This window comes from Lottia gigantea, assembly GCF_000327385.1.
Source record: "Lottia gigantea unplaced genomic scaffold LOTGIsca_58, whole genome shotgun sequence".
Classification (NCBI taxonomy): domain Eukaryota; kingdom Metazoa; phylum Mollusca; class Gastropoda; family Lottiidae; genus Lottia; species Lottia gigantea.
The window spans coordinates 631,816-649,085 of NW_008709979.1; the positions used below are offsets into that span (position 1 = coordinate 631,816).

General features: G+C 30.9%; 2 protein-coding genes across 2 annotated transcripts; one reads left to right on the forward strand and one right to left on the reverse strand.

The window, feature by feature from the left end:
* Positions 1–2,763: 2,763 nt before the first annotated feature.
* On the reverse strand, positions 2,764–3,537 carry LOTGIDRAFT_75888 (hypothetical protein; the record flags this gene model as incomplete). The annotated part of the gene is made up of 1 exon (XM_009063441.1): positions 2,764–3,537. A coding segment is annotated over one exon (774 nt), but the record flags the coding sequence as incomplete, so codon positions are not given.
* Positions 3,538–4,119: 582 nt separating this feature from the next.
* LOTGIDRAFT_235024 (hypothetical protein) lies at positions 4,120–13,771 on the forward strand (the record flags this gene model as incomplete). Its single annotated transcript, XM_009063483.1, has 9 exons — positions 4,120–4,283; positions 6,560–6,682; positions 7,357–7,516; positions 8,347–8,449; positions 9,319–9,536; positions 10,514–10,692; positions 11,156–11,242; positions 12,429–12,621; positions 13,583–13,771. The coding sequence occupies exons 2-9, from the start codon at positions 6,570–6,572 to the stop codon at positions 13,769–13,771; spliced, it is 1,242 nt and encodes a 413-aa protein (XP_009061731.1). The 5' UTR covers positions 4,120–4,283; positions 6,560–6,569.
* Between the last annotated feature and the right edge of the window lie 3,499 nt (positions 13,772–17,270).

The window sequence follows — 17,270 nt, forward strand, 5'->3', positions numbered from 1 at the left end:
GGAATTTGTCCATTTTCAACACAATAAAATATTAAAATATTTTTGGGACTTGTGGCCTTTTAGGTAAGGTATATGGTACGGTACATATAAAATAAAAGCTTTGTTCTGCATCAACTTTCAAACCTGAAATGGATCCCCAGTCCCAGACCTCAAATTATTGCTAATAATATTGTTTTGTAAACTTGTAACTAAGCTTGACTAAGCTTAGGCTTATTCCCCTGTAATTCATAGGCAAATCGACAAACTATACAATTTCAAAATGCAATTTAATAAACTGGCCTATCCTCCAGGCCTGGGATGGGCCTCTGCTGATTAAATGACAGGCAAACCTTTATTTTATATTGTTAAATAATACTGTATCACTAACTTTTAGGCCAGTGACCCAGTGTTTACATTGACTGAATCCTTTACTTTTGATACAGACATGCTCTGTATAAGTATGCATATTTGTGGTTTATGCTCTATTATAAGAGGAATGTAACTTCACGTTTACCATAGTCATAGAGCCAAGGTTCTCAAATCTAGGCGTAAATGATCGACCCTCCCCTTTAGAGCCTCGACTCTCAAACTGAATGAATCAAATTTGGAAAAAGTCCAAACTTTTCATCAACAATGCATTCTCAAAATTATCACGATGATATAACTTACAGCGCTTCCACTGGTGCCGTGAGGTCGAGTCTTTCTTCAGGAAATCCCTTTTCGTCAATTGGTGTCTCTCCCTCCTCTGTACTTTCGACATGAGAGCCTCCTTCGAAGCTAGCCTGTCGACTGGCCATGTCGGCCATATTTTCTCACATCGCAGTGTGTAATTACTGTAATCTGATTGGTTAAAAGTATGTCGGCTCATGATGAATGAAGAAAATAGGGTAAATGGTACAATTGTGCGCCTTCAGTCTAGTGGATAAGATCTTTAATGCAAATCTGCATTTGCTGCATTAGTTTTCATAATAGGGCCTAAGATCTTTCAAACTAGGGTTGAAAACACCATAATATTGTTAGTGGTCTATACTTGAGTGTTACACATGTATATTTATATACAATATTATGTAATATGATCTCAAAATCTTCTTCTATCAGCTATTTCTTTTAAAAATTGTTCTTATTAAGTAATTTCAGATTAGATGGTAGACAACTTCTACCTCTTGCTAAATTTCACCTAAAATTATTGACATTGCTGCAAATTTAAAACAGATTATCATGGATGGACTAAGCTTTATTAGATAGGCGGGTAAAAATGTGATTTCAGTATTCACTGAAAATTCTATTTCATTCATAAATAAAAAAAAAAATAACTTGTTAATAGGCATAACTATCTGGCAAATCAAGTTAAATGATTTTGTTTAGAAAAGTTTTGTCAATTTTGTTTGCAGCTGACAATACAGATAGGGTATGGATAGGCTACAGGTAAAAGTTGTAGAAGGTAGAAGGAATGGTAACACATAACCTAAATAATTGAATGCTCATTATAACATTTTAGAAATATTTGACACAAACTCAACTTTGTCTCTCTACTAACTTGGCTCTGTCTCTCCAGGAACTTGACTCTGTCTCTCCACTAACTTGAATCTGTCTTTCCCACTAACTCGACTCAGTCACTCCACTGCAGGTCTAGTCGTTCAGATGGGACAATAAACCAAGGCTGTGCACGTTAGAGATCCCTCGACAGAGCAAACTTTCCCTCATTGTATCCTGCATGGCATTGCCTGTCTTCATTAGCCCACATGGTACAGGAAAGTACGACGTAAAACTCCATTTCATTTCTACTGCTACTACTACTACTCCTACTACTGTGTACTGATGTATATTAATGAGCTATGTGTCACAATTAATCAATAATTTTGATTAGTTATTAAAGTTGAAGTAAATTTGCACATAAATGATTTTTAATTAAATGAATAAATTTGTAGGTCATATCATATGTAAAAAGTCTTCACAAGTACTAAAAATAGCATAATTCCTAAAAAAAATACCTCTATGTCTTTCTATTATATGGTGGGTCATTCTGAACACACATGGAATTGAAGGCTGGTGAGCTGTGAACACTATTACTGATTAACTTCTCTAAATATTTCCTGTGACTGAGACTATGGTGCCATTGGTCAAACAGATGGCGAACCTGTCCCTTTAACCATGTTGCTGGACCTTCAATAGTTAAAGGGGCAGTAAGCCAAATATTTATAAGATGTTGTCCACTGGCAGAGACTGAATTCTGGATTGGGAGGAATCATTGCCAAATTTTTGTCAATCCTTTCTAGGGAGGGTAAGGGGAAAATGTTTTGAACATCTAGGGCTTAAATCCTATATTTTATGCATTTTTTACAATGAAATAATGCAAAATTTGTACTCTTGAAGATTTTGTTGATTCAGCATTCTGTTTGGATAGATCGAAAGAGCAAACTTGCAACCCATGCATTTCTATTAGAGCAGTTTAGTGTCATTTGCTCAACTCTTTTTATCATGTAAACAACAACAGTAACTTAACACAAGTAGTTTTTAAATTTTTAAATCTGAATGATATTTTTAACAAATATTTTTGACTGTATCTGCATGCACTGACATTAACAACAATAATTTACAAATTTAGATTAATATATAATTATCCTAGAGAGTTTTATTTCATAATTCATCTTTAATATTATCTAATATATCATTTTTATTTTCATCTTGACTTTCATCGTCATTTTGAATATCATCACTTTCTGTATTTTCATCATCTGGACTCACATTTTCATCCTCAGTTTCTGTCTCTTTAGGAATGTCTATACAAGTGAAAGATCCTTCATTATTGACACATTCTTTCCCTTCTTCACATACACTTAAATTGTCTGATTGTTTAGTTGTAGATGTACATTCATTTATATCAGTACATGTTTCATCTATTAACTCATATCCAGTATTACATTCTTCACATCCTGTAGGACCAGCTTGATAACATCCTGATTTACACGATTGGTCACATTTCTGACAGACTACATGAGTTGTGTTCCTAGATTCTTCAAAATGATCATCAGAGCAATCATCACACAAATCTCCTTTATAACCATGATAACAACTACAGGTTCCTTTTCCTTTTCGAGTTCCATTACCATCGCAATTACCATTTCCAGAACAAGGTCTCTGAGCTCCACCAGTACAAGGTATACAGTTTGGACCATAAGTATTCTCAGGACAACATGCTTTGATTTGCTCAATACACAGCCATTTATAAATATCCAAATTGTCTTTTTTTCCAAATTCTTCAAACCAATATTTTTCAACAAGTTCTTCATGTTCCTCTAATAAATGATGACACTCTTTATCTCCTCCTTTACACAAGAATTCCATCACCTCAACTAGTCTTATTTCACTTTTTGCATATGATCCTAAAGCTTTTTCCTCCCAGTTGGTATTGCCTCCACCATAATTTGATTTGACAGTTTTATCTAAACCTGTTTTAAAATCGTCAGTAATAGTTTTACACACTGAGCACTTTGGGAATTTTTTCTTTCCTTCAACATTTGGTAATAATTCTAAAAGCATACAGAATACCACAAGCACCACTAAGGCATTAGACATTGACATCTTTGGTCTGTAATAGTTTAAAAAGTTAACCATCAACCAGAATGGAAATAAAAGTGTTTTCTTCATTTCTAAAATGATGTCGCTTTCCGGTTTCCACAAGTTACTTGAAAATATGAATGCTTTTCATAGGAATCCAGTTTCCATGAGGATTCCAGATATATAGACGTCTGGAAGCATGAATAATGAATCTTGGAGGGACTTGTGAAAGGATCTGCACTAGTAAACAAACGAAACACGACTTTCGTTTTAGCATTTCCACGTGTAATTAAATCAACCAATGGAATAACAGCATTTTGGATATGCCAAATTTAAGAAAGGAAACCACAAGTTACAACAAAGTTTGCTTCAAAACTAAAAACTTTAAAATTTGTATTTCAAGATTCTTATTATGACAGTCTTATATATTTCTTTCTTCAAAATGGCATATTTCTCTTGGTGTTCTAAACTGATATTGCGAGCGCAAATCTGAATCCTAAAATAAGATGATACCCTTCTCATAACGACCTTCACCTTCATGAAATATTTGACCCCCTAACACAGGTAGCTCTACAAGACATTGCCAACACTTCGACTGGCCTAAGACGTCTGAGTTCTGACGATAGGCCTATTCTTGTTCAAACGCAATGAAAAGTTTGTAGTAGGAGAATGTAACGATTTGTGGTTAGTATTAAGTAACCGATAAGTGGTCCGTGACTTGTGTCGATGAAAACGCAGCAATAAATGTAAGTTGCTAATGCCAATTTGTCACTCACTCAGCTGTCAGTGGCAGCGACGACGTTGTCTAGGCTAACTCTGAGATTTTAAGAACAGGCTATCATTATCATCAGTATCACTTGGCCAATAGCTATGAAGGCTATGGCCTATGTCTATAATATCAGTATCACCAACTCAGGAAGAAGTAAGATTATATATAAAAGTAATGATAAAGGTTAGGATTGTTCACAGTAGTAACGCCGGTCACTATGTTCTTATCACCATCTAACACTGGTAGGCGGTAAAACTATCTCGGATGTATATTGAATCAAGTTTTGCCATTGGCATTGTATGAAATGAAATGCCAACTACAAAATATACCTGATACTGATAGATTTGCAGTTACTGTTTATAGTAGACAGGGGTTATAGTCAACCTTTTTATCCAAATTTGAGGGGCCATTTTGTGACCGAATCTGTGGCCAATTTGATTAGGTGCCAAGTTAACTATAACCCCTGTTAATACCATCATATCTCTGTAGTATGCACTCTATAAGCTTATATGTCTTTACGCTGATATTTCTGGACACACATGGATTTGGATTCACAGTGAGCTGTGAAAACCATTACTGATTAGCTTAGTAGCTAAGAAATTCCTCCAATTGGTCCAACAGATGGCGGACTTGTCTGTTGAAGGACATCTCAGACCACTGTTTTCAGACTTGCACCAACTTAGACCAACTTTGAAATTTGGTCCAAATTGTCTCCATCATGTCATTGATCATACACATAGATTGTGTATAAAAATACACATTTTTGTCTTCCTAAGACTGTTGTTGAATATTTTGGCACAAAATGTCTATTTCAGTTGTTGTTGTCTTTGCAAATGACATTAATGAACTTGCAATGCATGTACAACTATCAAGGATCAATATGAAACAATGAATATAACTTGTCTAAAAACCATCTGTCAATATAAACAATTATTGTCTGAAAATGTTTAATTGAGAGAGTAGTGGGTGTATGAGTTATTAGAGGTAATTGAAGTCAGTACAGTAATCAAAAAATAATACACCTTCATGTTATAAAGTTTTGGATGCCAGTTTATTCAAACCAAAAGCCTATACTGGGCAAAAAAAGACAAGTAAAAATAGAATACATTCATCAATTTATTCTGAACATTAACTCTATTACAGGGTACAGCTCAATACTAGCTACATGGTACCAGTAGTGACACTTTTTCAATGAAAAATGTTCTGAAATTGATATCGACCGGAACTGATCACTTTCTGTTGCAGGGAACTGATCACTTTCTGTTGCAGGGAACTGATCACTTTCTGTTGCAGGGAACTGATCACTTTCTGTTGCAGGGAACTGATCACTTTCTGTTGCAGGGAACTGATCACTTTCTGTTGCAGGGAACTGATCACTTTCTGTTGCAGTTGCTTTTAAATTGTTTATTTGATTTTAGGCTTTCATTTACTACAGTATACATATAATACAGTACACACGGACACAACACATGTTAAGGTTTTCATTCTGAAAAATGATTTGGCCTTTGGGAAGCTGTAATAAAGAATGAACATAAAATTCTCAAGAATGATCAATATGAGTATATATTCATCAGTGAACTTACCTGGTGTCATAAAATTACAACAAAATCCCTGTAAAATCTGGAAAATTGAAAAATCTTGATACTAAGCGTTTTTCAATAGTTATTAGCATATTTATGGATAATTACTAAGTTTTTTGGATTTATTGGATTATATAAGGATCCTGTTATGTTATTTATGACACCAGGTATATCTACTGATGAATATATGCTCTTATTGGCCAAGTTTAAAATTCTTAAATTTTATGTTCATTCTAAGACATAGTATCACTTTTATAAAGTCATTAATTAGACCACTATAGCACATAAGAACCAACAAGTACTTGAAAGGAGTTATTTGCATAATTATAGTTGTATGGTACAATGTTTTATATGTTTTGCAACAATTAAAAAATCACAAAAATATATTGATTTTTATTTGTTTCAGCCTGCACGCTCTTTTGTTTTTATATAAGTATATATTTGATATAGTAGGCCTAATTATTATCAATATTGGGAAATAAGTTTGACTGTTTATTTCAAAGTGACCCTGTTCCTATCCGAACATAGAAGCAGCAGTATTGCTGAGTAATGAATATAGCTGTTTAAAATTCTGATATTGATAAGACATTACAAGGAAGATGAAGAACTCAGTGTTATTGATATTATTTGCTTTACCTGTTTATAAAACTAGGAATACATTGTTTATTTTTAGAGATTACAGTATGATATATTTTGAACCACAGACATGGTCAAACATCACTTTGATATTTGGGATCCTGGCATTGGTACTCTATTGTTTGAGTACTTTTATGATATTTCTTTCACTTGTTTACGCGTAAGTATTTCTTGAAATCATTGATGGATAAAGACATTTGTCAAGGAATATCATTGTTCAAAAATGTGCTTAATTATTATAGTTAGTACCCTTTTAAATTTGACTTGTCGCTTCCCTTGATTAATCTATACAGCTGAAATTGAGTGTATCCAATTCCATTTATATAGAATAGATTCATTGGTAAAATTTTGATGAAGGTCATGATATGTAACTAAATGAATTTTCAAATTATCCTTTGAAGTTCAAAAGTATATCTGAAGAGCCAAAATTAAAAAGATGTGAATCTATTATTGAAAAGTGGATTTTTAGGATAGTTAATAACAGGACCAAAAACATGACTTGCCTCGCAGTAAATGCTAGTCCTTGACGCTTGGACAATATCTGTCTGTAACAACAATTAAGCATATTCCATCTACAAGTCTCAAACAACTTGTTTACATCCAAAACAAATTGGCAACCCCCGTAAGTTTTGTCAGTTTATATTTAAAATTTTTATCCCAAATATTATATTTATCAATTTTTCAAGCAAAGAATCAAATTTGAAAATATTGTCAAAAACTGATTTTTTAAATTGATATTTCATATCACCAAAACGGATGTCAGATTCAATAGCTACTGTAGACTCAGTCAATTACAGAGACTTTTATGACAATATATGTGTTTTTTTTTGACAGAAAATGTAAACTGCACAAAAAATCAGCTTTCCGTCCAAACATATTGTACAATGGTAACCCAAATGGTAACCAAGGAGTGTCAGTCATTAAACCACTATTAGGTACAGATCCTTTATTACGGATTAATTTAGAAAGCCATTTTCAACTTGATTATCCAAAGGTATGTAGGCCTAAGTCTTATTATATATTTTCTTTATCATAGACATTAATAAGGTCAGTTTGTCTTGTTGGTAAGATACCTTAAGGGGCAGTAAGTAATAAATTCATTATTAAAAGCATTGTAAAATTATGCTTAATGACAAGTTCTTCCATGCCTCAATAAGTACTATGGTAATTAAATGTGGTTTGTTTACTTAAATATGGACATAAGTTTTCCAACACAAAACATAGTGAGTTATAAAGGTTTACATTGTTTTGAAACTTACCAGCAATAATTCAGATAAGTTTAGCGACATATCTCTCAGGACTTTGGTCTATAGTTTTCCATTAATTTCATTAGGCTGCCTAACTTTCTAAACTTTGTTAAAAGATTGAACTGCCCCTTATGGCTTAGTCTTCTGAACTTCACTTGACTATATACTAGTGTTGGCACGATATATCCGTGAATTGATGTATCGTGATACGACATGCCACGATATGCGTATCATATCGCAACGCCCGGTATCGATACTTGGAAATACCTTTAATTCCATAAAAAGTGCTGATTTTTATAAGTTGTTTTATCATATAACAAACAGTGGACGCTAACCACTTCTATCCACTATATTACCAAATATCACCGTTATAAAGTAAAGATAACATGTTAATTTTTATCCCATTACCCTTGTATCACGATATGTATCTTATCGTGACATGATTGACGATACCCAGCACTACTATATACCCCTTGCCTGTTGAACTATAGCTACTCTATTTTGATTTTTAGATATTCATTATTACCTACGTTTACATTTCTATTTTGACAGAACAGAATTTTCATTTTTGTTTCAGTTTGAGTTATTATTTTGTTTTCATGATGAAAATGATCCTGCTGTTACATTGGTTAATGAGTTGAGAGAATGTTATCCTCATGTATCAACAAGATTATTCTTTGGTTTGTATCTTTTTAAATTTAAGGCAGACATGTATATATATGTTATCTCTGGAAAATATGGAAAATATGACTTCCAAGATAGTAAATAGCACTTGTTGCTTTGAATTATACTCTGAAGTCATGTTTTCTACTGGATAACCCTCGTAGCTAAAATTATATTGAATTCACGACTTATGACACAATATGACGAGTTGTGATTTATCAATGTTCAACAACCAATCTGAATTCTAAATGAACATGTGTTATGTAAATTTTATCCAAATAAAGTATATTTCTCTCCAGAGCACATACTCTCCATAATAAATTTTCAAATGTACCCCTAAAAGAATCGTGGTAAATACAACTTCCTAGAAGGAAACTTCCCATAGAGGTAACAAATACAGCATGATTCAATTAGACTTTTAGCTGACAGAGACAAACTTGTGGTTTCTGATCTACTGTCAGGCAAAGTCTTAGAATTAAACATCTAATTGGTTTATGTTTTTGATTGTGATTGCTACATGTGCCATCAATGATCTGTGGAAATTATAATTGAAATTTTTGGTAACTGATATATTCAACCAGATCAGATCTTGTTAAAAACTAAAGGGAAAACCACCATTGGTGTTGAACTTAATTTTTAACTTATGTATAGCCAGTCCAATGTTGATTGTATGTGTGTATTTGATTGAATAGCTTAAAAGCTAAAAGTCATTTAGCCAACAGAAAAAATACGGAATGAATCATTTTGACCTCAATTTAATAACTTTGACCTCAATTTAATAACTTTGACCTCAATTTAATAACTTTGTAAGATTGCAATAGAGACGATAAATATCAGAAAAAACAGAAACAAAATTGTAATCTGATTGGAAGTGATTGTATTTAAGGTGGATGTGATGGTATAGTTAATCCAATGGTAAATAATATTTTACCAGCTTATAATGCAGCTAGCTATGGATATATCTGGATAAGTACCAGTAGAATTATGGCATCCACAGAAATTCTACTAGATATGGTGGAAAAATTAGCCGATCCAAAGGTTGGCTTAGTTCATCAATTGCCATTTGTAACAGATCAGCCTGGTTTAGCTGGAATGCTAGAAAAAGTATGTTTGACTTTGTCTCTTTATTTTTGATTGAGTTTGATAAAGAGTTTTTGCAAAATAAATGTTGTAGATAATTTAGTTTTCTGCATCTATTTTTGATTGTTTTTTATCTATATGCAGTAAAACAAAGATTAATATCAAGTCAATACAAAGTTGTGTATGGATTTTTTTTTATTGCTTCTGTTTTTATTTCTAAATTTCTTTAAGGAACAACAGGTTTGCCATATTGGGGGTTGATTTGGGTCTTGAATATATGTAAATTAGGCTTCAAAAGTACTAGAAATGTACAAAAAAAGCAAAATCCTTTCAAAAATTTCACTTTCTATTTCTAGTAATTTTCTACATGTCCTTTTTATAAATATTAAAACAGAAGCTAAAAAACATGTTATTCTTTATGTCATCTACGAGAATCATTTTAACTTTCAAACATGGATAATTCTGGATTTAAAGGCTCAAATTGTGACAGTGAGATATGAACACTGTTACTGATTAACTTAGATAAAAAGGTATGATTCGTAAAATGGATATCAAACCTGTCACTTTAAAATGGGTATGAAATTATATACATGTAGGCCATGGATCATTGTCCATTACAAAAGTAGAAACCAAGTTAATGATCACCCATGGAAGAATAATAAATATAATATTTCTTAGGGTAAAAATTAGGCCTGTTTTTACAATTTTAACCTTCAAACAAAGGAACACAACATATAATACAAAAGAAACTAAAAACAACAAAACAACAATCACAAAAGCAGTTAAATTATTGACAGTTATTTACATTTATCTTTTATCAGATGTTGTTTTTTGTTCCAAGCAAGAAAAGAAATAATTTATAACTAATTACCATTTTTTTTCCTTTTTGTTGTATTATGTGTTTTACTTAAAATATTTTAATGAGTAATGGCTGTGCTATGATTTTATGTGTGTTTGTTATTGTGCTTTATTTATTTGTGTTTATTATTTATATTATTTAGGTATATTTTGGCTGTGTTGTCTCAAGATATTATCTGTCTATTAATGCTTTGGGATTGCTTTGTGCCACTGGCATGTCATATACATTTAGAAAGTCCATAGTGGATGAAATCAATGGCTTGGAATATTTTGGTCAATATTTGGCTGAAGATTTCTTTTTAACATCGAAAGTTTTTCAAGCGTAAGAATTTTTTATCTATAAATGTATTGAAAATATGAATAGAAATATCTATACATGTCTTATTTAGTAATGCCTTGTCCTTACTGGCATGTTATTTTGCCACTTTGGATATTTGCTAATTTTTTTGACAATTCTTTTAGGCATTTGATTAGATTAAATACAGTCCAATATATTGTTCTTGATTATTCTTTAAAAATCTTTCAAATATCGAAATATTATCAATATAAGTGGCAAGCATACAATGAGTTCTTGTTAATATTAAATAAGATGAAAGACATCTTTTAAATTCAGAAAAGAAAAAAAAAATTGATCCAAAAATTTGCCACACTTTGGAACAGAATGGTATTGATTGTGAGAATTTTTATAAAATGACTTTTGATCAATTTAAAGAAGACGAAAAAGAATAATGAAAATACAATGATAAGTTTGAATGAACATGTGTATAAATGTTGTATAATTTCAGTGGTTATCATCTAATAGTATCAGCATATCCTGCTCAACAAAATGTTGCTAATCCGACTATTTCTAAGTTTTCTGATAGAATCATAAGGTAGGTAGACTATTGTCAACACACTATTGGGTGAAAAATATAATATTGAATATAGAGAAAAAAAAACAAATATTGAATAAAGAAAAAAAACAATCAATATTGAATAAAGAGAAAAAAGAACAAATTCTGAATAAAGAAAAAAAACAAATATTGAATAAGGAAAAAAAATTAAACGATTATATAAAGAATTAAATGCAAATATTGGATAAAGAAAAAACCAACAAATTCTGAATAAAGAAAAATTAAACGATTAGATAAAGAAAAAAAAACAAATGTTGAATAAGGAAAAAAACATATTGAATAAAGAAAAAAACACTAAATATTGAATAAAGAAAAAAAAAACAAATACTGAATAAAGGAAAAAAAACAAATATTGAATAAAGAAAAGAAAAAATATTGAATGAAGAAAAAAAACAACAAATTCTGAATGAAGAAAAATTAAATGATTAAATAAAGAAAAATTAAAGAAATATTGGATAAAGAAAAAAAAAACAAATGTTGAATAAGGAAAAAAACAAATATTGAATAAAGAAAAAAAAACAATAAATATTGAATAAAGAAAAAAACCAACAAATTTTGAATAAAGAAAAATTAGATGATTAAATAAAGAAAAATTAAACAAATATTGGATAAAGAAAAATTAAACGATTGAATAAAGAATAAAAACCAAATATTGAATAAAGAAAAAAAAAACAAATATTGAATAAAGAAAAAAAACAAATATTGAATAAAGAAAAAAAAACAATAAATATTGAATAAAGAAAAAAACCAACAAATTTTGAATAAAGAAAAATTAGATGATTAAATAAAGAAAAATTAAACAAATATTGGATAAAGAAAAATTAAACGATTAAATAAAGAATAAAAACCAAATATTGGATAAAGAAAAAAAAAACAAATATTGAATAAAGAAAAAAAACAAATATTGAATAAGAAAAAAAAACAAAAAAATTGATAATAATTAGTCCAAATCTGTTTTAAGTTAGTTAATAAATTATTTTTGTTCAAAAGTATGTTCATAAAGCCAAATGATATAACTAATACGGAAAGGTTAAGTGATTTGAAGAGAGTGTGATGACAATATACTCATACTCATTGGTGTCATTGCATACATTGAATAAAAGATTTTGGGTTTTAACATTAGAATTGGTGTATTGATTGTTGGTTATTTATATTTGTATTACAGATGGTTACGATTAAGACTTACAATGATGACCTTTACAACATTGTTAATTGAACCTGCTGTAGAATGTTTAGTATTAGGTGCCTATTCAGCATTTTTTTTACATTATTATTTTGGTTTCAACCCATATCTGTTTTTTATTGGTCATGTTACGCTTTGGATTATACGTGATTATATTCAATTATCAATAGTACAGGTGAGTTAATATTTAAATAACTCTAATTCACAAGGCTGAAATAAACAGATCTTTTTCTGTTAAAGTAAAACAAGTAAACTCAAATACATAGATTAAAGCAGGTCATTTTTTAGAAATGTATCACATGACAGACTTACCAGACTTGGTAGGGCTGAGCGCATCGTGTCCAAACTGCTCCCCCATTTGCCTTACATCCTCAAGGCCATGGTCATACAAGTCTGGGAAATTACGTATTCATAGATAAATATTATCCAATCAGAATTTGCCTTTTCTGGGGAATCTCAGCCAATCAAATCAAATCACTTGTTATGCTGCCTTGATCACGAATGTAAACAAAACGAAAATTGTGTCACTAAATATTTTGATTAATATAGGCGATACAGAATTGAATAAGATTTTCGGTAAAGTATTGAAGCTGACAGAAAATCATAACCATTCTAATTAATGAATGGAAAGAGTGTGTTCTTATCTCTTCAAACTGGTGGCGGCAAATCTATTTGTGTTTTGTCTAAATTGCAATCTGATTAGTCAGATTTGAATAGCATCAATCTCATATCCACACCAATAAACCGAATTGTAGTGAGCTTAGTTCACACGAGTCAATAAGACCATGTCAAAACCTGTATTTGGATATGATGGGCTGACGATATTGGTCCCAAGTGGATATTAAGCATTAATATATCATGACATCACGGTTTGGGGGTTTTCCTCCATGAAATTTTGAAACTTAAAGCCCAGAGACTGCATTTCTGATGATTCTGAGCTGCCCAAGTCCCATTTTAAAATGAAAGCCACTACAAATTAATCAATCACTGCTGAACTGAAGTACATTTTGAGAGAAGTCAAATTCTGGGCTGGGGCTTAATTCAGGTACCACCCTGACGACTAGGCTAACATGGATGATTTTTACCTCTTTTCCATATTTTCTTCTTATGATAATGTTACCTTCTTTTCATTACAGAATGCCAAACTGCCATTTTCCAAACTGACTTTTGTTTTAGTTTGGTTTCTAAGAGAATTTCTTCAAATTGTCATGCTCATGAAAGCAATTATGCAACCTAGAACAATTAAATGGGGAAATCGAACATATCTGGTTCATTTTGGTGGTGTGACAGAAATAAAACGAGAAAAATCATCTATGACAACATGAATCATTTAGTATATAATTAACGTATGACTGAGAAACAAATATATATTTCTCAGGTCAGGTTATGAAAATCCTTGTCAACTTTTGGATCTACATTCATAAAACAATATAAAGATTTTCACAAAAACTAGCCTGTGATGAAACTTAAAGTATCAAATACATTCTATATACATACATATCTATATTTTTAAGTCTATGAACTATTTTGATTATTCAAATTATGTTTTATTGGTGCTAGGGGCAGACTAGCATATTTTTTACCTGGTCACATCGATTTAAATCACTAGCCAATCAGGAAGAATACATGTAGCAAATGTCGGTGGAATTGATCTGTTGATTGGCGAAAAAATGGCGGATGTATCAACCTCTATCTGATAGGTTCAACAATATTGATCACTTGCACCTGTATTCCCCCTACTTATTGTATGTATAATTTGATATACTTAAATCATATTCATGTCGACAACAACAGGCTACATTTCGTTTTAAAATTGTATTCATTCACTCATTCGTTTTTTATAATCTTTTATTTTTAATATAGCCACAAAATGTTAATTGATGAATGTTTAAGAGGGCAGTCGTTAGACCTTAACTGAAGTGGCTATATTAAATATAAAAGCTAAACAAAGGTTGAGTCTAATTTTAATTAGACTGCATTAATAGTAACCTGAAGAGAAATATAAAAGTATAAGTGAAAATTATTTGATATGAGAATGAAATTGAAACATCTCTGAACAATAATCAACAGGTTTACAAATTTTCAAAATTGTAATGGTGACATAAAGATACTGTGTTAAATAGTTGAATGGGGAGGAATCAATGGGGAAGGCTCAGATCAACTGGAAATCAATTCATGGAGCACTAGATCTGTTTCAGTCAGTGTGAGCAAATTGTTCAAATCGAACATCAAAGTCTCTGATTCCTCAGGTCGACAGCTAGATACCATTTTAAATAGATAAAAGAGCACAAGCAACTCTAACAACTGTGATTTTACAGTTGTATCAGATTTTCATATTATCATCATTTAGATTGCTATTAAGGGATTGTAAGGAGGTTTTCTGAATTTTAAGAGTGTCAGGGACACTGATAGCATCGATTTGCATTGTTCCAATTGTCAGTCAGAAGTATGTGGTTCCTGCAATTGCGCTTAAACTAAGTGTTTGATGACGTCAATAATTGCAAAATATTCTTGAATCACATTTGTGACATCCCAATACTCATAAAAAAAGGAAAATCTCTTTACAATCACTTCAAAGTATTCATGTTATGCGTATGTTACGGTATGTTCATCTATGTTACTATTGTATTTTTGTGAAGTTTTGCTCATCCATGTCTTGATATTAAAAAGTGTAGAATGTAATAGATCTTGCTTTACTGTATATTTTTATAAGTATTATTGTTATCTTTTTTCTGGAGTATATATTATGGTCACTTATTTATATATTGGTATATAGTTTTATAACATATTTTTATAAATCCTTTTCATCATATTCTCAGGTAGCATATATATAATCATCATTATTCCATTCTCCACAGGAACAACTGTTTTTTTGCTCATTTTTTTGTCATTATTGTTTCTTTTTTGGATATTTATAATGTAACCAATACTTACAGTTGTGACATTAATTTACGTTTTGTATCTAAAGGAGGTTCTCTTGCCTTTGTATGTCATTTAGAGACAACTTATAACTGCCATTTATGCTGTTTATCATCAAAGTATTGTCTACTTACAATGAGAACTGAAGTTACCTTTATAGAGAGATTAATATTATTACTATTTTAAAAGAGATGTTTCGGGGCTACTGATGGAATTTACACCATTCCAATTTTCAGATATCAGTTGATCTTGCAATTCCATTTAACTAAGCATTCATGTTGTAACTATCACACAAGCAGCTAATAATATCAAAGAACATTGACAATTCTGTCATTTTAAATTTAGTTTATGGAAATTGTAAGAATCACAAACGTATCCCTAATACACATAGAAATTTAGAAACCTCTTTTACAATCCCTATAAGGTTAACATACCATTATACTGATCCAAATAAAGCGTCCTTGTTATATTTTGTATTTTTTTTTCTGTAGATATTTTACTAATTTAGGTGGAATTTTATTGACAATACATAATAAGATATTTCAATTTGAATTATATGTATTATGTGTATTAATGTAAGATCACTAAGGCTTCCATAATCAAATCACTATCAACTCATTTTATCACTATACCTATCATAGGTATAGTATTGGCACCAGGAATCTTTAGCTGAAAGGCTGTCAATAGAAAATAAAATCTGAAATCCACTAAAGGCATAATCCATCACATGTATATTATATATTGTCCAACTTGTCATAATCATGTGCTATTTGTTGCTATTGAAGTCTAAATATTGTCACTAAAAGAAAGAAGGGTACCTTAGTAGTGAATGATACAATAGACCCCTTTTACGGGAAAACCTATCATTGTACAAGATTTAAACACCTTTATAAATAGAATTATCTAGATTGTAGTCAGATCAAAATTTAAAATGTCATCACTCAGTTTCACAAAAAAATTCTTCTGATCAAATTATTTTAAGTTTATAACTAGATTGTTTTTATGTAACATATATTATGTTGTCTTGTCATCAGGTAATTAAATTTTCCAGATTATTTGTTTTTGAGAATTCCAATAACAGCTTAAATGGGAATATTTAATTCTATATTCCTATTCCACTAAAATAAATTCCTGATGAAAGGGTTGATTTGCAAACAAAACTGATAGTTAGCTCAATGATAATTTTCAAATTTGATATTAATGTGATTTACCTACAACACATATTCCTAGCTGCCAACTAACTGGTGCCTGTTCATGTCTGGAGAATTGAGAATCTTTTATTTTCTTACTATTTATGTAATGGTTGCATATTTTTGATGGAGATAAAACTATTTTATATATATTCAAATGTTTTGTTTTTACATGTATACTTTTTGTAGATATCCTAGCTTTTGTGTTTATTTCAACCAACCAAAAGGTTGGACTAATTTTAGACGGAGCTTATCTCAGACCCATGTCACTTGTTTTGGATATAAAATGAGGACAAGTTAGCATAAAAATGGGAGGTTCACTCTCCAATATAGGACTCTGGTTATATGGCAAGGGGCTCTTTGTACTGTATATTAAATATTTGACATCTATCTCAAGATGTAACAGATTGATTAATGGATTTACAAGCCAATTAGATTCATCCAAACACAATAATTGTATGAAACTGAGGAGCAAGGTGTCCACACTGTCCATTTGACAATGCTGCTTTCTCAGTAATCACACTTACCTTCATTGGCTTCATCAGGTGGAAAAGAAGAGATGTTTACAGTATTTCATTTTAATAGAGACTAAAGGTTGAAGTCAATTTTTGAATGGTTGAACACAACCTCATGTTTTGCTGCAAAAGGATCGGAATTAGGGATGTATAGTCTAGCTATGACCAGGGACTGTTAAAAACATAACCATGAGCAGTCA